Source organism: Pempheris klunzingeri, chromosome 12 (assembly GCF_042242105.1).
Source record: "Pempheris klunzingeri isolate RE-2024b chromosome 12, fPemKlu1.hap1, whole genome shotgun sequence".
In the NCBI taxonomy this organism is placed as follows: domain Eukaryota; kingdom Metazoa; phylum Chordata; class Actinopteri; order Acropomatiformes; family Pempheridae; genus Pempheris; species Pempheris klunzingeri.
In genome coordinates this window covers 6296444-6318629 of record NC_092023.1, presented here as the reverse complement: position 1 = coordinate 6318629, position 22186 = coordinate 6296444, and the positions used below count along the sequence as shown (strand labels likewise).

Genomic DNA, 22186 nt, shown 5'->3' with positions numbered 1-22186 from the left:
CTCAATGTGTGCTGCATTTGTGTGCAAGAGACGAAAGTGTGTATGGGTTTGTGATAGTGTGTATGTGGTTGAGAGTGTGGGTGTTGATTCAAGTGTGCTCATCCATGGCTTAGGAGACACAAAGGATATTGTAGACTACTGGGTTTGGCACTGTACCACTTGTTATTAAGTATCCGTTCATCAGGCGGAACCCCACAGGCGTGAGCGTGGCCTCAAAGGGTGTTATGTAAGAGTGAGTGTAGCTTAGTTATTCCCTTCCCCATCTCCAACCACCCCATCTTTCTCCTGGTTCCTCTTATAATAAGAGCACACTCTTGCTGTGAAGGGAACGCAGGGAACTGGAATGTGTTTATGCACAAAACACACTGCTTAATGTACTAGTGAAATATATCTAGAGCCTGTGCCAGGATGCACACAAAATTAAGACATATTCACACACTTTTATACCCACTGGAAAACAGTCCTCATCCCTGTACCTCTCTTTACCTTAATTTACTCTTCCTTTCTTCCTTTGATCACAGACATTGCTTTTTTAAAAAAAGGAAAAAGAAACTACTGTTGGAGAGTTACAGGTCACACATCGCCAGAGCTCTCTGATTGGTGCTGGAGAATCCAGCCCTCCGATCCTTCTCGGTCCCCACAGGCTAGTGACGAGCTCAGCAGAGTGTGAAGGCTTGAGGGGCCTTTAGCTTTAGTTCCTTCATCTGTGAAGGTTATCTCTGAAAGGCTTTGGTTGCAACCTACAAATATATCCCCTCTAGGTGATGTCTTATAGGAACCTTGGTTGTGGTACCTCAGTGGATAATCTCTTTAAGGGCCCCACTCCTGGAGAGAGTGAGTTTCTCGCCGGGTAATCTGTGAATATGTGAAAGGCCCCAGCACCCATGTGATCAGAGCGCTGTGAGACACCCTGAGTCCCGCGGTGTCAAGCCCAGTCTCCAGCCGTGGCACCTATATCCCCAGGCAAATCACGGCAGCTGGAATTCTTCCCCCCTGCCCCAACTTCCTCACTGTCAGAGAAGTACACACAAACACACACGGATATATGTATCCCTCACACACCGGGGGAGCAGGCAGGCATGGAGCTGGTCCCGGATTTTATCGGAGGTGACAGCTCCTCACACTTCAGTGTTTGGATCACCTCAAGTAGCTGGGCTATGAGGGGAAATGAGCACTGCTCCACTACAAAGTCCAGATTTAGATTGACTGAGCTTGTCCTCGGGCCTGTGGGCTGTTGCTGCTGATGCTGCTGCTGCTGCTGTACTGCTCCTCCGCCTGACAGAACACCCACTACTGCTGCAAGGGACTGGTGTGTGTGTGTGTGTGTTCATCTGTGTACTTTATGTGTGAGTGTGTGTGTGTGTCTGCGTGACTTGGTAGAGCCTACTTTGAAGAGTCAGAGAGAGTGGGGGAAAGAGAGCGATGTGTCAGGTTTGGTTAGAATTGAGGGTGGCATCAGAATATGCTTGGCACTAATATGGCACCAGTATCTCTGTCCCCGTCTCTGCTTTCTGTCACTTAGTTGCCATTCTCTCTCCGCCCTTGACAATGTCTCTTTGGATTATGTGATTGGACTTAGTGCTTGGAGCACCCCTCATCCCTCCGCGACACCGCCTCTCCCATAAGTCTCTTCTTCCTTGCCCTGTCTCTGGTCTGGCCCCCCTCCTCCTATAATGCACTTGATGTCTATTTAAAAAGCCTGGCGAAAGCTGTATCTGTTCTGCTGTCAGAGGATCATTGACAGCACTAATGCCACTTGTCCTTGCCTCATTTGGCGAGAGGTGACACCTAGCCGCAGCCCGTCACATTCATCAAGTGGCAGTGTAAGCGCTGTGACATCAGAGTTAGAACAGACCAGCCACAGAGCTCTGGGCAGCCCGCTCCCTGGATGGCAACACCTTTTATTACAACAAGAAAGCACTGCTGACCATCTTGGATTCATCCTCTGAGGTGCATAGAGGGCATGTGGCTTCTTTTTTTTTTTCAGTGATTTCTGTCAACATAAGATCTTGCAAGGTTCTGCCTTTGCTGAATGTAAACCTTTCATACGGTGAAGTTCTTTGCTTGTATAATTAGTTTCAGCATTTTAATATCATTTGAAATCAGGAGAATCGTTCTATTTGGACTTCCACCATTGACGGGGGATAATAAGAGGAAACCAAAGTCCTCTTGAAAACTACAGACTGTTCTGGATCAGGCTTTTTCAGGAAGCAAATCCAGTGACATGCTGATGTCTTTATTAAGTGCACCATGTCAAGATATTGCATAAGTGGCATCCAGCCTATTACATGTACACACACAAATATACAGAGACGTGTCACACACATGCCGTTGCTTTGAAACCTGGATTGGTATCATACTTATATCATACATCAGTTTGTGGTCTTGTCCGGCAGTCTTACAATTCAATTCAATTCAATTCAATTTCAATTCAATTTATTTGTATAGCCCAATATCACAACAGAGTTGTCTCAGTGCTTTACAAAGTTCACTGAAATAAACAAGTGTAAGCGAACAAACTTGATCACCAGTTTGTATCTGAGAATTTAGGGTACATTGTAACTACTTTTACAGCCTATACTATATATAATAGATATGTTTTTATGACCGTGCTGTAATCAAATGAACTTTCAGTTCAGTCAAAACAGTGCTTTGTGTTGCTACAAATTCGTCTATTTGTTCAATAAGAAAAAAGCATCAGTTATCTACACGTTCCAGCAATCAGAGAGAGGCCTGCATCTTCAGTTTATGTTTAATACTGCTAATAAACTTTTTTATATTTGTGTACTTGCCACCCCTTTTCATCAGATGCCTTTGTCTTCTTCTTCTTTGTTTGTTTAATTTGAATATTTGAATTGTTTTCAGAAAAAGGAGGTAAAATTATAAAGTAATTCACAGGAGAAGATGCAGATATTAGAGGGAACCCTAACTGTTTTTATTTTTATACTTTATGTGTGGGTTGTTTGTTTCTGCTGATCATCTGGCAGCACCTCAGATTCATCTTGTGATTCTTTGTGAGGGTCTCGCCCACAAATGGTGTCTGTCACCAAAATATAGCAAGAGATACAGTACAAATCCAGTCATACGGACCCCACATGTATGTGATATACTGTCTAGTCTCTAATAAATGCTAATAAAAGGAGGTGAATACAATCAAATTCAGTTTGTTTCTCAGGTTTTAATAATCAATGTTTTCTCATTTATTTTCAAAACTATTAACATGACTCACCTGACTCTCTCATTATGTTCTTAGGGGTATTTGCCAAGTGTCGCTACATCTACTATGGCAAGCACTCAGAAGGAAACAGATTCATCCGAAATGACCAACTCTGAGAGGGAAGAGGGATACACATGACAATGGATGTTACCAGAATGACAGAAGATGAAATCAAACTCTTATTTATTTAAACCACTGGCGATATTTGAGTCACTTGATCTTCGACTTAAACATCTAAAAAAAGTATGTATGCTATTGTTATGTAAGCCGAATGTTTTTAAGTTTGAAAGTGTGTTCCAGCTCTACAGTTACGGCCTCCTCTGCCGAGCTGGGTCTGTCTCTGCCTTCCTGCTTCTAGCTTAGAGTCAGAGTCAGAGATGACACTCCCATTGACATGATTGCCTGAAAGCATCAGCAACCACACAACTCCAGACACACACACACACACACACACACACATGCAAGGACAGTATCTGTCCCTCTCTCTCAGTCACTGACAAACACACCCAACCAATTGCATCCTTTTCCCTGACAGTCATGATGGATCACCCATCTACCACCGCCACTAATCAAGGGTGAAAGGGGTGACGGTCACACACCTGGGGCCTGACAGGGACCCATCTCTCTCTCTCTCTCTCTCTCTCTCTCTCTTTCACACTCACACATAACTGCTTTTTAACACATTAAGACATTTCAAAGAGTATGACAGAACAAAGTTTTTACAGCCTGGTTGAACATTCATAAGATTTTCAGGAGAAACTCGAGGCATGATGTTGTTTAGTTTACGTCTCTTAGTGCAGGATGCTTTTTCTTCTCTTTGAATGAATTTTATTGAATCAATTTTATCTGTGTGCCTCTTAGTCTGATAGCTGAGCAGTGGTGTCAGTTTCTGTTGCACGTCTTTAACACATTAGATTTTTTTCTTTCAAATGAAACTTTAAAAAGCCAGAAACAATATCAGCTTCCAGGTAAATGTGTGCCAGGTATGTTATTATGTTCATTATTATCAAATGTGTTCAAATGCATTGTTTCTTAAATGTTTACATTGTATAATAGTTTTATAATCATTGTGGTTTTACAGTTTTTATTGTGATTTTTAATTCCTTATCACAGCAACTTAAGGTAAAGCGTCATCTTAAAAAAGTACAAGTGTTCTCCAAGCAACCTGTGATATGCCTGATCTGATGTAAAATTGTATTAGCTGGATGTCTTCAAGTAATTAAAAGGGTTTAACTAACATGTGTCTCTTGTCAAATTGATACAGAGCTCAAGGCACTCCGGTGCATTCACATTAATTCCTTCTGCCACCAAAATACACTGTTTCCTAATGATCAAAATGTCCATCACATTATTTTTTTCTCTGTACAAAGCCTATAGAGCCAAAAGAGACGTTTTATTAGCCTTGTGTTACTCATCATTACAACAGCCAAAGTGAAAATTGAAATGACGTTCCTGATTAACAAATCTCATGGCAAGTCATGACACTTTACACTACCTACTTTAGATGTGTGATGGCTGAATAAACCATTGTGCTGAGGTAAAGAGGAGAGGTTTGCTGTATTTTTGAATGTTAAGCGTCAGTTCAGTGTGTCAGTCATCCACAGTCAGATGAAGGAAAGGTCAGAGATAGCCTCATGCGATGTTTGTCCACTATGTCTGTATCTGTTATTTCTTAGTTCTATTAGCTTAAACATTTGTGCTAGTTTACAAGATTGTGTGCGTGTAAGAGCACGCATGCTTGCTTGCATGTGGTTATACATAACTTCCTACAGGACTGTGTGACCATATTCCAGCTGACATGCCGTTCAGGAGCTTGGCCACTAGTGCCGGCGTTTCAAAATGACAAGGTTTATTTGTCTGTGTTTTGATATGCTCAGAGGAAACTGGGCCTGACAGCCGGAGGAGGCAGGAAGAGGGGAGCCACAACAAGTTCCCCCCCACACGACACAAAATGTCATCCTTCCCCTGGCTGCAGCGTGCGCCCAGCCATCCTGCTGAAAAGAGCAGACATTTAAAACTTTGTGACATGTGTCACAGGCACTGCCATTGAGCCAGTGCCACTGATGGAGCTGGAATTGACAGGCCCCGAGCCACCGGAGCTGGCTGGGGGACACACCGAGTTTGGTGTGTGTCACTTCCTATCCTCGTCAGGGACGCATCTCGAGCTGCCACACCAACACAAACTGCATTATGGGATGGGCGGGGAGTGCCAGAGCCGGTTGACATATGCTTGACATGCGCCTTTGTGCATGAAAGGGGATGAATGGGATGCCTGGCATCACAGACAGTAGATTAATTAAGGTGTGAGCCACAGATCTACCTGTAGGCAATGCCCTCCTTGACCCTCAGCTCCGTCACTGCTGCTGCTCCTTGGGAACTTCCTGACTGAACAAATGGCATGCCACTTCATCAGAGCAGATCAGTGACATTCTGCTACAGTAGCCCTGCAGGCTCTTCTGCTAGCCACTGGTTTGTGCCTGTGTGTGCGCACAGAAGAAAAGATGGAACTATGTACCTGTACATATTTTGTGAGGCCCAAAGATGTTGAATCAGCTCAGTGATTGACTGTTGCTGTTGATGGATATGGCTGTCCCACAATGCAATGCATAAAGGAAAGGGTAAGCACATTGGAATTTTTTTAAATTAAATTCAGAAGATGGTCAGCTCAGACATATTTCTGAAAATAAGGAATTAAAGTTGTGTACTGTATTTTGTTATCTAATTGCTGCTAATTCATGGGTTGAAATGTTAATAATCATGATTTTGGTTAAATTAAAAGTATCTACATACTGCATAATCTCTGAGCTCTATATTACATTAGTGGCACAGCACAGTTCACCTCCCCAAAAGGCACACTAGTGTGTGACTCACTGTCAAAAAAACTAAGGACCAATCACCCCGTCACTACATATCAGCCCACAGCCTGATGACTGATTGGCATGAGCTAATGCAAATTTACAAGGAGTCAGAGGGAGAAAAAAGGGACTTGTCTTTATGAGTGACAACTGGCCACTGATAGCATAGCAACAAACAGGATGGGGCGAGATTTAGATTTAACGGTCCCCCTGGCTCTAGAAATCTCTCGCCCCCCGCCTCCATCTCTTTCTCTCTCTCTCTCTCTCTCTCTCTCTCTCTGTCTGACATACAAACTCTTTCCCTGCTGCACCTGAAGACATTTGGCAGCACACTGCTGTCTCACTTGATCCAGAGAAGCCAAAAGGGGGAGAAGCCACCCTTATTTCCGGGCCCAGTCTTAGATGAGTAACATTTGTCATTCAGGGTTGTGCTGTAGTAATTAGCTTGTCAGTGGGCTCCAGGCTGAGCTGGCTCTTTCAGCTAAGAAAGATGGACAGAGTGACACAGGAGCTGACAGCCAGTCGATAATGTGGCAATTAATGTCATAAATAATTCCACTGCCAATTATATCAAAATGGACTCTGTTCTTTCACAGGGCCTGGTACTCCCTTATCATTTCCTCTGATAAAGGGAACGACCGTCTTCCCCCCTATAATTATGGGGCTTTTTATATGGAAATACAACATGGCCTCACTCTCTGCACATGTTTATAGCACAGGGGTGAGAAGTAGAAAGAGGGAGATGTGGACAATAAATGTAACATGCTAATGAATCTGTGTTTTGTGCCCTTTATCTTGGATATTTCAACAGGGCATGTAGCAAGGACGCGAGGCATTCCAAATGTCATTGGCACGTACAAAGGGGAAAAAAATAACTTGATTTGAAAATGAAGACAATTATGTGAGAGAGATCGATTGGAGCCGATGTTCTAAAGGTTGCAAAAGCTTAACCAACAGTGAGAATATTGATCCTGACGCCCCATCACTTGGTGGGAAAAATTATATCCATTCTCTGTCTTCAAGATGCAGGTCAATCAATTGAAGCAGGTGAGAATACATGATGAGCTTGAATCAGCAAGGGTTCACTGAATAGTAAATGTGCTGTATATTGGAGGGAAACAGAAAAGGGAAAAGTGGAAATTTGCTTTGAAATGCTTATTATCCACCGCCTCGGCTTGTTTCCATGGGCTCATTTGTCTCGACAAGTGACTCAGTCACTGTGAATGGTCCCCATCAGACTGACACTAAAGTCTTCTTGTGAAATGTATGAGCAAATAAAGTGAGCTCAGCACATGTAAAGCCCTCCTAATGCATTGTAAAACAGCCTTAAACACATCAGATGTATCTTCGGGACGGGAAGGTCGCTCTGATGGTAATATATGGTCTGTGCTGCGAAGTCTCAAGGTCGTGTCAGATTCGCCTACATAATGCATGATTTCCCGTTACTCTTACAGACTCCAATCATGCCTCACAAGCCTTGATATGAGAATTTTACTAAGTAAATCAGCCACCTTGCTGGCATTTCTATTACCCCACTGTGTGCACTGACAGAGAAGATGAATAACGCTAAATAATAACACTTGGTAATAAATCATATTTACTACTCAGAGAGAAAAGCTGCAGCGAATGTAAAACCGTTGGCAGTTTTTTGTTATTCTTTCATCTTGCCTATATGGATTATTCTTCAGTTTTCTTGTTTGTTGTGTGTGTGCGTGTGTGTAAATGTGTTCTTTGTACTTTATGGAGATGAGGGTGTCACTCCTCCACTTGTCACTGTCATCTTGTTAGATTGTGTGCGTAATTATTGTGTCATTTATTGCACGAGAATTGCTTGCTTTGAATAAAGCAGTTAAATGACCCTGTTAGCATAATTAATTTAACCATCCTGAGGGGCTGCAAAGTCGCAGTCTCATGAATATTAATTATTGTCAGTGTCACTGCTAAATATTGTACAACAACAATGCAACATGTTTTTGTTTTGTTTTTGTTTTGAAGTGAAACATTGTTTGATGCAATTTTTGAGAGAAATTTTGACTCTTTGTTACAGTCACTTTTTCAAAATTTTCTTATAACAATACCACATTTACATAGAAGAATCATGTAAAATACAGTGCTTTCAAATTGCTGCATGTTATCGGATGAATATGAAAAGAGACACTTTCTCTTTCTTCAGCTACATCATTAAAAAACAACTGTATTCATTTGGCAGAGAACATTCAGTAATTACATAGAGTGGTATGGCAGAGGACATGTAATGTTTACATTTTAATGTTTGCAGCCAAAGGCCCTGCAGCTAATACTTAACATGGCACAAATCATCAGCCATTGATTTTACATGCTTGACTTGAACAATCAAACATTTCAAAGGAAATTCCTGGAAATATTGGCATTTACTTCTTTTTCTCTGCCAAGTCCTGAGGGCGAAGATGCTGATTGTGTGTATGTGTGTGTGTGTGTGTGTGTGTTTATCTGACAAGTGGACATGCACAAAAACCAGAAAAAGCCCTCAGGAGAGATGGATGATTTTCTCACATGGGCAAATCTGTATGACTCCATTGAGGCACAAGAGAATACTTGAACAAACCGTGTACTGTACATTGATCCAAGTGATGTGCACCTACCTATCACACTCACACTCTGTCATAGAAGTGGCTGCTGCAGTATAGGCCTACAGTGTGTGACTGTTGCTCCGGATCACCAGGGGAAGCCCGGTGGATGCAGAAATTACACTTCCCACCTCAAAACTGAAGAGAATATTTCCCATGAAAGTCTTTGAACTGTGAACAATGTTAATACATTTCATATGAATACACACATTATGGGCACCACGGTGGTGTGACCTGAGGGAGGAGTGTGTTGTGTTGCGTGTCAGACTCTGTGGTATTTCCTGCGGCGCTCTGATGCTATCTCTGGGGTCCTCTGGAGGGCAGCTTCTCAAACGGCTTGACTTGGCCTTCACCAGTGATGGTGACATACAGAAGCAGTCGATTTCTGACACACGACTGTGACTAATTGTAAGGAGGAGGTGAGAGAGATCTGTTCTGGGTGGATCCTGTCCACGTCTCCTGTGTACAGCTTAGCACAAATGAAATCCTTGAATCACGAATACTCTGAAGGTGAGCGGTTATTTACTGCAGCCAGTCTTGCTTTTATGGACATAATATTGGTGGCCAGTGGTCGGGAGCTCATGTTTTAAGCATGTTTTTCCTCTCTCTGTGGATAGCATTTAAAGGTAGCTTATTCGCTTTTGATTGACTTATTGTCTTGTCTTGATGATGAAAAGCTCATAATTACAATTTGGGGAAAAAAAAGTTTGTTGTCAGAAGTCAGAAAATTTCAGGTATCCATAGAGATCAAATCTTCTGATCAAACTGTTGTTGTTTCTGTAACTATAAAGGCAAATATGAAATCAAATACCAAACACAATTAATTAGATCAATCAAGTGAAGTCTAGTAGATATAGCTGTATGTGAACCCTTTAATAAAAAATGAAAGGCTCAGACTCAATACTGGTTGTAAATTTATATATTTGTTTTATATATTATGAAGAATTTTAAAAATGAAAGTTCATAGTGGTATTTGGTAGTCCTAGAGGAACAAGTTTATGTGGTTTAATGTTCAAAAAAACATGTTTTTTTCTCGTACAAGATGTGGTTGTTGCAGGTGTATCGCTGCTTCGCTCTCGCCTTCCACATCTTCATGTTACTGGGAGCTGGTGTTAGTGAGGAAAAAACAGTGGTGGACTCGGGAGGTTTTCAGTGGGCTGGTTCAGTCGACCTGCTTAAAGGGGCGGAGGAGGTCACATGATCAACAGATCCCCTTATGACATCACAAAGGGAGCATAATCGAAACGGCTTGTTTTTGCACACATTTAAAAAACCCTAAAAACAAAATGTAATCTACAGCTGTTAAGATGTTTCAGTGTGGACCAGTGCCATTCCTATTCTGTGGCCACTATGCTAGCATGGCTAAAACACACAGTACTGAACCTCTTCATACATCGGAGGGAAAAAATCTCCTCAATCTTTGTATGTGAAGTTAAGTATTACTTCACTCACAGCAGAGTTGTTCTCACAACCAACTATATGAATCATTCACCATTTCAAATATGCATATAGTGATTTAATCCCAACAGCACAAAAGATTGAGCTATTCACTACAGTTAGTCTGAATGTCCCTGAGCTAAAGGTTTATTGGTTGTTATGCTTCTTCTTCTCTATGTGTGGGTAAACTTCAGCCGTGAACCTTTGCATTTGGGTATTAGCAGTAGTTTTTCTCTCTCAGACAGGCTGATAGGCTTAACCTTGTATGCCTTTCCAAACATATTGATTAGCCTATGAGAAGAAAGAAGCTATGAGACTAAGTGCAGAGGCTAAACTTGAAGCAATTCACTTCCTAGCGATATCATCCCACTATTTCACAGCGAGGAAAAAGTTTACACTGTGTTTCTGAAGAAATATATCGTACATGAGTTTGAACATGGCATTGATTTTTCCAGTTTTGACCTGATGATGAAATAATTCAATGAATGTTCCTGTTCTAACAGTATTATCAAAATGATGATTTGCAAAATCGTAACCCAAGCTGCCTGGTTTGGGAACATGATTTCATGATAAACCACCAGTTGTATTGGCAGCCTCTCACAAATCAAGGAGTCAGCTATTGTTTGCGTGTCAGATAGAAAATCCAACCATCAGCGACAGGCTTAGAGAGGAAGATTCACCAACTTTTCCAGATGAGGACATTCGACACAAATTTCAAATGGCAGTGGCAGGCAGAAAAAAGAGAAAAGCCAACCCCAGTGCCTTTGTTGTTCTCTTTTAATTCTGTTAATCGCCCCCAGGTAAAGATTAGCTGCTCTTGCCAATTTAATTCAGCCTCAAATGATGCTGCTACAAGGTCACTTTTTCTTTTCTTCCTCTCTTCCTCTGTCTTTTTATCCCCCCCCACCCCCCACACGCACACACACCCATCCCACTGCCTCCCATCCCACTGCCTCCCATCCCATCTCCCCCTCTCCTCCATTTCTCTTTCCGTGAGCAGGATTGAGTTGTCATGTAGTTCTAATAGGCAGCACAGGGAATCATTAGTCCACCTCAGCTCCCTGACTGATGGGTATTTCACTCCAATCATCTGAGTACTGTGCGTGTGTTTGTGTAGGTGTGTGTGTGTGTGTGTGTGTGCGCAGAATGAGAGAAAGAGCAGGAGTACAACCCCCCTCCACCCTCACCCAACATACACACACACACACACACACACGAATCCTCCACGATAGACATCACCATCCCCCCACCCACCACTGCATTGTGCGCCTGCTGCTATTGACGGAGTGTCAGAGCTGAGGGGAGATGTCTTAATCAACTTGGACACACTGGGCATTGATTTGACAAGCTGCTGTAATGACCTTCTTGTTTTCGTAAAGGATCACTGTTTATCTGGGCCACAACTGATGCGCTGAGCATGCCTCATTGTCATGGAAACTATTATCACGGCTGAATTGGGATGGGGCTCAGCATTTGGATCTCTCTGTCTGTCTTTGTCTCTGTCACAAACACACTGTCTCTTATACACACATGTAGCCACACATATTGATATTGATATGCTTGAGGTGATGCAGTGTAGCCAGATATGTGTGTGTGTGTGTGTGTGTGTACTGTGTACATGCGTGTTTGTGCTTGAATGTGATGTTTAACACTTCCAGTCGAAATCATCAGGGGTCAAAGGGAAATGCTATAATTGGTGTCAACATCTTTCACATCAATGTTATGGAAATCGTTACAGATGAGACTGGATGAATTGACTGAGAAGACTCAATGATCCCAAGACATCAGTTTCATTTACCTGTCTCCAAGCTCTTTTGGAAAATTATTTTAAACACTTTAGCTCATTGATTTCCTAAATGACCCATAATGACATTGAAAATTGACAGTTTATTCTCAATGGCAAAATCAAGGAGCAGAAAAATATCTAAATAGTCATTTAAAAAAGATAAGAAAGATTGTTTTTTTCAAGCTTCTAGAAAGCTTCTTTTTTAATTTTTTTGTATGACTTACGATCTTCTGTCAGCCAGTGCGTGTCTAAAGATAAAGAAAAAGATTGCCTTTGTTTGTGCTCAAGCACAAACACATAAACTGTGTTGTGCTCCATCACCTGGTTCATGGCCACGGGCACACCCTGCTGCCTTGAGAAGAAGACACTCTGCTGAGTCGATTTGCAGGGATCTCAGGTTCAGGGTGCTGTCAGCTTCTGTCAGGGCAATCAGCAACACTCAGCCTCCCCTGAATAGCCCGCACAGCAGACGGTAAATATTATTGGCATTCTGACACCCTCTCGCTGCGACCAAGTGTGTAAAATTGTTAATAAGGAACATGATGGTGCCACTGCATGCTGTCGTGAGAATGGAAAAGCTTGCTCTTGTTGGCAATTATCCAAATAACAGGATGAGGCGTCTGAGGACAGGTGATTTAAGTCCTCAGCAGAGTGGTGGAGAGGTTTGTTTTGGCAGGGAGGAAGTGAGAAGAAGTCACTGGGGTCACATGGTAAACATTGCCCTTGTGCTATATCCATCAATACAACTCCTTATAAAATGTACATGGAGACCCTTGGATGCACTGTTTGGAAAAATTGCTATAGGCCCATAGACAAGGCACTTTAACATTAGAGGGCTATTCTACATGAGGCATGATAGTCATCTCAACAATACTAAAACAGGTAAAGGTGCTTGTTGTGTCAGCTTTAAGTATGACTGAGAACGAGCTACTTGTTTACGGAAATCCACTGTTATTAGTTATTTCTATGCCTCCCTCTGAAAGTCTCAATGTGACACAGCGATAAGGCAAACACCATTCCTCCCCTTGCATGGAATACGTAAGTCATTATTTTTAAAGGCATAGTATCTCCAAGTCGCAGAAGGGCACGTTGATAGCAGAATAAAGTACACAATCGTAAACGTTTATGCCAGTGTTTCTCACTGTATGATTACGTTTTTATGGTTCATATTCTGATATGGCTTGTTTTTGCTGCCACTGCCAAAGCAATGAGACAGGCCCAGAGGTGGCATTTCTCCTTTGGTTTATGGGCGGAGAGACGCCTAGAGGAGAGTCCTGCTCGGTTTCGTTCGGTAAACACACTGCCAAGCTAAATGGCTGATCAATCAATTTCAGTGGGATCGATCTGCATCAGTTCTGCCTGCATGCACACACCCGGAGCCACTTTATTGTAAATCAATCATTTTGAAAACAACTCACAGAGGAGCCCGTCCTCACTAACAAGCCATCAATTCCAGCTGCCTGTGTAGCACCCTTATCAGGCCACAAATCAACAGCCACACAAACATCTGCTCCATTTCCATCGCTTTCCCTCTCTGCCTCGCTCTGTCTTTTACCCCCGCTCCATCCCCACTGCTTGTCGTGTTTTGATGGTGTGTCTGGCGAGGAGAAGAGAGGAGAGGCTGCGAATCTTCACCACACCACTTAAGATAACCCAAGGGTAATAGTGTTTGCACATTTGAGAGAGAAATGAGGACAAATGCCAGGGTGGGTCATACATTCTCCTTCTGACCGGCTGTTTGACGTTGGAGTGTGAAATTGCACACTTCAGCTGGGGAGCGTGGAGGAGGAGGAGCAGGCAGGGCCCACAGACTTATGAGATGTCCACTGATTTTTAGCTATGAGAGAGGAGTGGGTCAATGTCTGAGAAGTCATCCGCTTCATCATAACACCTCAGAATTGGTGCTGCCCATGATGTTTGAAGGATTCTCAGGAGATATCTCTGTACCCTTGACACAGGCGACACAGTGTTTAGTACAGAGTATCTAGAAGCAGATTATTTCAGTTGGGAAATTGCTGCATTACATAAAGGTTAAAAATCCTTTAACTTTGGCAGTGTTTAATGACATGCTTATCGCCATCCAGACATGCTAAAGCTCCAACATTGGAAAGAGGATTATTTTCTCAATATATCATTTGCCCCTGCAATAACTGTATCTGTAAACCCAATCCACATAAAGATGCCGCACATCCCGATGTGATGCGCACACATTCACAGCGCTGACTTGACAGCACACCGAGATACCTGCTATGATGTCCTTTGCTCATCCACTGTCACCATCTCCATGGAGATATATACGAGACAGTGTGGACAGGATGTGATTCGAATGCTATTCCCACCCATCACTGTGGATCCCCATTGACTGACAGTCTGACAGGTGAAAGTGATGGAGCAGCTAATAGCATGTCAGTAAACGTAAATCAAGACTAATGCCAGGCTCAATGGATAAGCGGATTGGTGGTGCGACTTGGACCGCGGGGTCATCGACCCCACCGCAGGGTGGGGACTGGTAAAATACAATATACATTTATCTAAGGCTTCCCCTGGTGATAGTCAAGGTCAGGCACTGGGTCTATTGCAATTTCACAGTACCTGTTTATTGCGTATACAGTGTGAAGCGGTGAAGTGATATGGGAATGCACTGCAATGCATTCCCATATCACTTCACCACTGGTGATATTTAATGTGGCTGTGTTTCAAAAGTAGAGGACTGGATTAATAGTGAGCTAGTATCTCTGTTAATCCTGGAGGTGGAAAAAGTACTTAGAACTTTTACCTAAAGGCCCCGAAAATATCAGCTTCTTACTATGAGCAGTGACCACAAAACTCTCTGTTGGTGCTGTTTTGTCTGTGCTATTTTCACTGGTGTGAAGTGGGCAAGGCTCAGTTGGAAAAAGGTGGTCATGTATGTCCCTGCGCCTATCAGGACTGAGCAATATTTGATTCCAAATGTGATGACAGGCTGTGTGGATCTGTTTGATCACTGATAAAAAAAAAAAACACCCACACAGTCCTGATGAATCACATTAACTGAAACTGTGAGTGTGAAAGTGTTGATAGATAATACTAAAAGCCCCCCAAGGGTTATATAAATTATTATATAATTACAATTAGTAAATCATATTATATTATGTTTATTAACATTTTAGCAGCATTTGCATTTCAGCAATGTTGCTGCAGGTCAAGGTGGAACTAATTTGAAGTACCTCACACACTAGGTAGTTTTCTTTATAAAAATGAAACATATATAACAAGTTGATCACATGTTTTATATGAAATATTTTAGTAACTAGAGGCTATAGCTGTAAATTGTTTGTGGACAAAAAGGTATTATATACCATAAAGTGAGAAGTAATCAGATTAAGTACAAGTACCTCAAATTTGTACTTAAGTACAATGCTTGAGTAAATGTACTTAGTCTCAGGTATAACCACTGATGGGAAGTGACTGAGTACAAGAATAGACTTTTCTTTGTTGTTGGAATAAAGAAAGAGAACAATTTCATGATATAGAACACAAATACATCCATTTTAATTTGAGAAAATACAAAAAGAAACCATGTACAATCTATGTACAAACGTTTTGTACAAGACAGTATATTTATCAGCAGATTATATTTGACAGAGTCAGGTAGATCAACTCAGCACCATCAAATAATCCATTTATCCGTCATATCTAGAACACATCCAAACTAATGAGACTGCTATGTCAAACTCATGTTTGCAATGACGATGTGCCAACAAATCCTATCTGTAACACGCAAGAGCAATGTCCTGAATTCTTCCTGAACTGATAGGCAGCCAAAAAAAAAAAATTAACAAAAATTGCAACTTTTCTTAAAAAAAAAAAAGAAACATAAAAATTGCTGAATGCAATTTTAATGTATTATTAAGACTTGAGACCCACCTCCCATCCCCATAAGTATTATATGTTCTATATATCTAGTACAATTCCCAGCAAATAAGTTATTATATCCATCCTTTACAGCAAAAAATAGATTAACAAAAATAATGCAACATACTGTAACAGTAACGTATGACGCATCATAGTCTTTGATTTGTTCAGTGGACAACAACACATCTGATGTTACAGGCACGGGCCTCTATGTGCATCTTTCAGTCATCCATATCTAACTACACTACATAACACAACCTGATAACCTGTAACCAAGCACACAGCATGTGTGGTTTGATGGCCGGCGCTACTATCTCTGCGCCCCTCAGGCCTCCTGAATGCCACTTGTCGGTATAGCGGGACTTAATATGGGCCCTCCTTTTGACCTTGCGCACTGCCTGGCAATATACTGGCATGGAGGCATTGATGGCTTGGATGTTCTCCATGCCAGTACAAGACACCGTTCTCACAGTGGAAAACACTTGGACTCAGCTCCCTCAAAGCGAGCTTGTGTCCCTGAATGACTGAAGGATGCTTGCTCAACTAAACTCTTCATGGCACTTCAAAAACACTCTAAAAACTTTAGAGGTATACAATGCAAAGACCTAAACATCTAATAGAGACATATGACAAGGTGTAGGAAGGAGAGACATCTCAGTCCAGTGTTGTAAATAATGCCAGCCTGAATGTGTCGCACAATGAGGGTTCAGGTAGAAAAAGCACAGTAATCAAGTTTAATGAAAACAAATGGTGCATTACTTTGTGAGTTTATGTTAATGCCAGTTTGCAGCATGTACTGTTTCATTTCTGAACAATGCTATGTTTAAGTACCTCAAAATACTCTGTAAACAAATAAGAAGCAGTTGTGGCAGATTGTGACAGATGACAAGCTGACAAAATGGAATGTAAACCCTGTAATAACACAAAGTAATAAAAACAGGAAAATTAAGGATGTTCTCTCTTTTGATAACCTTTGCTGAATTGGTGCTACCTTCCATCTTTGTGATGGCTGATAAACCAGATCAAATTCCGCCTGACGTTCCCTACTTGAATAGCATTCCTACATCTTTGATCTTTCACTTTCAAGATACACGTTTGTCTTTTTTTCAACATGACAATCAGTTTGTCGATTCTATGTATAATGAGCCATTGCCATTATCAAATATTAATAGTTCCTTATTGTTCAGGCTAGCAAGTATGTCATTAACAACCCAATTATACATACATTTTACTCACATATTTTCTCAAAAGAAATCTATTTGCTACAAAGTGTGACAACGATGTAATCACAGTTCAAAAGTTCACTTCAGGACAATGTCTATGAGGCTTCAGTATAGTTGCACCACACCCAATAGACGGACATTGAAGCTCAGATCATTTTGTTTGAAAAAGAAATGTGGTGTATATAATGGGTTGAATTTACACAGACATATTTAGCACAATATAATGTTATTTTCCATAGTCCAAAATTGTTTTTTTTTTCTTTTTTCTTTTTTTGAACGACTTTCCCTTTACAGAGGAGAATCACTGCAATAAACAGCGTCTCCCTGTCATAATTGAAATCACATTTTGTGGTAACACCAGCACACTGTGCTGTAGTGCACACACACTGCCTCCATGATAGGGACCTAATTTAGGTCAAAGACATCTAATAAAGGTCATTCAGTTCTGGCCTGCACACAGAGGGAGTGACTCTGTCATCTTCTCGTTATTATTACCACTCTGATCTGCTCTTCTTCTCTTCTAAATACAACATTTACACCCCCCCCCCCCCCCCCCCCCTCCCAGTATTTCATAACATAATTCCTTTACAGCTATCTTTCTGTTTGCATGTTCACAGCAAGGGATGCTTAGTAGTAGACACGTTATTTAGTTAGACACAGCTCATCTCTGCAACTAAAGAAGAGGCTTTGAATGAGCATTAATTTAGTTCTACAAGCACTCAACAGAGCTGAGCTGCCAGGCTGAAGATGGTGGTTTCACAATGCAAGAAAGTCTAAGCTTTATTGGCTCCCGAGTGATGCAGTTTGTTTTTAAGAGTTGGCGGGGAGGGGGGGGGGATAAAAAAATAATCTTTTGTTTTAATATGATGTGAAATAAAAGGTGATAAAATCAAACATAAAGTTAGTTGTTTATATATGTAGTTGTAATTAAAGATATACTTTTTTTTTTCTGCTATGGTACTTTTTACTTGGTTCTTGTCTAGAAAAATAAGTACAAATTGATTATGTTTATGGATACAAAATAATTAAGTTTAAATGTATAAATTCAAATACATATTGATATGAAGTTCATGTATTACGAGGGCAAGGCTACCACCTCAATCCTCCAACACTGTCACAGCTGGATTTGGATCTATCAGTGCCTAAACACGTGCAAAATACACTCATGTTGCACACAGGCTAGCATAAAGAACACTGGTTCCTCTTCAGTGCCCTTATCAGCAGTCTGCGGCATTGTTGCATTTCCACCCAACTATGTTTGAGCATTTCCCCTTGTTAGAGGACCGAACACAGCAGCTTAACTCCTGAGAGTTTTGAGGCGTGTAACGTCTGGATTGGCAACAGAGAACATCCAAGCTCTTTTCTGCCTCTGTGCCAACCCTGTGCCAGGCAGTTGCTCTGATCAAAGGAGAACCCATGAATGCCCACTTTATGCAATATGTGGCATTTCTTTCCTCAGACATTAACTTTTTGTAACAGACAAACACATTCAGAAAATACACCACTCGTCTTTGTGATCCCAATTCTGCCGCAGATATTGCGGCAAAGTGTCAGCGGCGGGCACGCAGCTGCTGTTCGTGTTAACTTCGCTCAATCATAGTTGGGGATTTTAGTGTGGTTTATGATGCAACATTATATTTTTATTTGTAGATCCAAACCCTCTAGACTCTTCTACTGTTTTTTTCTACCACGACTTTCATTTTTGGAGCCAAGATCCCACATGCTGTTCCTTTAAAGGTGCACCATCACATACAAGCCGATGGAAGAGATGACAGCACTGATCAGCGCAACACCAGCAGGACAAGTGGCTGCAATGCGCGCGCGCAGACACACACACACACACACACACACACACAGCTTGTACATAACATAAATGCTCCTGAACGCATGAAAGACAGGGTAGGTTGTTTTTCATCCTTCTCGTGTATTCGGGTTGATCAACCACACTGTATCCGTTATAGAGGGGGCTCAGGCACATATCATGCGATAAGAGCTTAAAACAGAGTCCCAGGCTTTATGATCTGATGTATCAGCAGAAGACATGTCGGTACAGGGTTCTCTTTCAGCCAGCATACACCAACACTGCACCATTCTTGAGTTTTTAGTTTCGCAAAATGATTTTGTTCTGCAGGACTGGAATGCTCTCACTCAACATGACAAGTCAACGCTGAAGTAGCAAACCTTAAGCAATGACGTGATGTATAACAACCTAAGAGCAGGATTAGTATGCCTCCGAAGCCAAGCAGCCCTCCCTCCCTTCCTTCCTTCATCTCCTCGGCGACATCTTATTTGGGGGGGGGGGGGATCTGATGGTTCCAGTTGTTCTGTCAAAAGAAACTTCTTCAGTTTTAGTGCAAATAGAACAGAAGCAGACAGGAGATATGAAGTTGATGAGCCCAGCTGGTTTGATATGACACATCTGGGCAGTTCTTTGGGAGATGATATGATCAGTTTTATCACTGCAACCCTCATCCTCCGATAACCAGTGACCTTAGCCATGGAGTCTGGTCACACAAAGAGGTGAACTATTGCAAAGAATTACAGGAAGTACTCTTTTTTTTTGTCAGCTCTTAAAATAATTCCAAAAAGTGCTAGGGGGAAGGGGCTGTACAATCCTTATTTGATTGTCATTATGTACATCACTATGGATACATTAATAAATAAAACAATGTCCAAGAGCATGGAAGTAACATTAAAGGTATACACATAGGAGGTCCCTTCCAGTTTAGGTTCCTGTCCAACCCTTGATTAGAAGAATGAATGAAGAGAAATTTGTCAGTCTTCAACATCCTTGTCATCATCATCATCATCATCATCATCATCAGCCTCATCATTCCTCCACGAGTGATCTCTTCCCATCTCTTTTGAAAGAGTGTACAGATGCGTGGTGAGTCGGCAAGAAAACCCTGTGTTCAGCATTCATCTTCAACTTCTCTGATTGGTGGAATCAGACTACTAGTGGATTTGTATTGGTTGACTTGGTTGGCCATGTGAGTGCTCATGGGCTTGATCTGAATGTTCCGTGGGTAGGCATTTTCTGGTTCATCTGTAAACCATTTCTTTTCTGAAGAGGACAAGGCGAGAGAGGAAGAAGAGAGCAGAGTTAGTTTGAAAACAACATGGGATTCCAACCATACTGCCTCAGTTTAAGTGGTAGATTAGCGTCACATTCTTTGTGAATAACATCTAACTGTGAGGTCCAGTTTCAGTTTGTGTTCAGGTGTACTCAGCCAATTTGAATGTCATGATGTTTTCACGGTGGTGTTATTGTCTACTCAGCTATATATATATTTCAAAAGCACCAAATATCCATATGTTTTAGAGAACACATAAAAAAAACCCTAATAACCTTTAAAATCTTACAGGGTCGGGTCTCCTAGATTACAAAAAATGGTTCTCTCCTGCTATCTAGCCATGCAAACAGCTATATTTTTCCCCAGTTTGAGAGAGATTTCTGATGCTATCTCAGTACAACAAAGGAGAACATAAGCCTCATCCCGAGGCTTTATGACTCCATTTCATGCATGCATTGAAACAAAGAACAAAGGAGAAAATTATCTAAAGAGCTTGAGATCCTGGTAGGTTCTGAGATGACACACCTGTACAGTCAATGCATTGGCTGCTTGGGACAAATAAACATAGACCACGCAAACAATCCACTTCTCAAATTTGTGCAGTCTTATTATATTCTTATATTGTTCTGACTATATTGAACAGAGACACAGTTTTCAGGAGGAAATATAGCCGTAGAATCTTTTAATGTCATTTTTCCACGCTATGAGCACCACAAACAAAATTCTAGAGGCAGAAATCTCACAGTTAAGTTTCTCAAAACCTGGGAAAAAGAAATATAGCTATTTGGATGTCTAGGAACAATTAGATTTAAGATTAAAAATATGTTTTTTGAAATTTGCACGGGCTGCCCCTTATAACATAATACTAATATTTATATCTATGTCGTGAAAGGTCACATTTCATAGTAAGCTTTACTCCTGTGCTGACTGTCATTGTGCGGAAGAAGAGACTTGAAAGATCTGAATATGTCATTTCGGAGAGAATCTCTTCATGTTAAAGTAGGCTGTGAGAGCACTGTTTCTGAGTGCCGTATGAGGAAAGGTAAGAGTGTATGCCAGCTGTCAGAAGTTTGTAAACTCTCTCCCAGCACTTCACAGGCATCTGCAATGCCATTCAAGATGTCACTTCCTTTTGGGTGAAGTTGTAATATCAAATTTTAACTTTGCTATGTGGAGCAAATCGTGTGTGTGTGTGTGTGTGTGTGTGTGTGTGTGTGTTCATGTACATGCAGGCTTGCATGTGTGGAGATTCACTTGTGTAGGCTTGTGTGTGTGTCAGCAAGCTTAGGGCTGGGGGCCATGTGTTACAGCACAGGCATTTGATGTGAAGAATTGTGCCTGAGGTGAAGCAAGATGTCTGCCATCTCTCTCCAGAGTCTGCTGCTGATACGGTGAACTTAGTGATGTCGCCTCAAACCACCATATCAGGTGCACAGGGTTACGAGGAGGAAACTTACAGACTCATAACCCCCTTCAATTTAGATTTTAAATTTGTCACACCTCCCACTTTCTTGGTGTGACCAATGTCAGAGGGCTGGACACACTTTCTTAAAGTTCTGTGAAGAAGTAAGCAATTGGCTGCATCAGGGGGATTTGAATCAGCCTGACCTACATGTGAGCAATGATCTAGGTTTGTACAGTCGGGCAACATGTTTTTACTCTGTGCTTTATGCTGATGTCAGTACAATGAAAACCTACTGTACTCAATGAGAGCATAAATATGACATCTAAAAGTCTGCTACAGTCGTGTAATAGCATTCAGTAGGAGGGAAGATGCTCAAACACACAGACCTCTCACACAATGCAAATCATCTCAAGTTGAAATAAATCATAAAAAGGCATGATAAATGAAGGAAAGAAACCATGTGGAAAAGGATTTGTCTGGAGGAAAAGAAAACTCACATCATCGAGTGACTAACTGAGGTAAAAGGCACAGAGAAAGGAGGGGGGGGGGGGTTCGTCTCAATCTCATGCAATGTAGAGATGGTCCTGATCATGGCAGGGAGGAGGCAGGAGCAGCAGCAGACATTTTGCTTTCCAGATGAAAGCAAAACTTAAACTGAGGCATGGTTTACTTAACAATCTGAAGAACAT

The 22186-nt window shown here is 41.6% G+C and overlaps 2 protein-coding genes across 2 annotated transcripts in view; one reads left to right on the top strand and one right to left on the bottom strand.

Moving 5' to 3' along the window:
• Positions 1–4616, top strand: part of lrmda (leucine rich melanocyte differentiation associated) — a 195542-nt gene extending 190926 nt beyond the window's left edge. Inside the window, exon 7 of the mRNA XM_070841143.1 lies at positions 3254–4616. Within this exon, the coding sequence (XP_070697244.1) occupies positions 3254–3333 (80 nt within the window). The 3' untranslated portion in view covers positions 3334–4616. The remainder of the gene's footprint in view (positions 1–3253) is intronic.
• A 15024-nt stretch (positions 4617–19640) lies between these two features.
• The window catches only part of LOC139210505 (calcium-activated potassium channel subunit alpha-1a), a 129800-nt gene continuing 127254 nt past the window's right edge, over positions 19641–22186 (bottom strand). Inside the window, exon 33 of the mRNA XM_070840507.1 lies at positions 19641–20082. Within this exon, the coding sequence (XP_070696608.1) occupies positions 19931–20082 (152 nt within the window). The 3' untranslated portion in view covers positions 19641–19930. The remainder of the gene's footprint in view (positions 20083–22186) is intronic.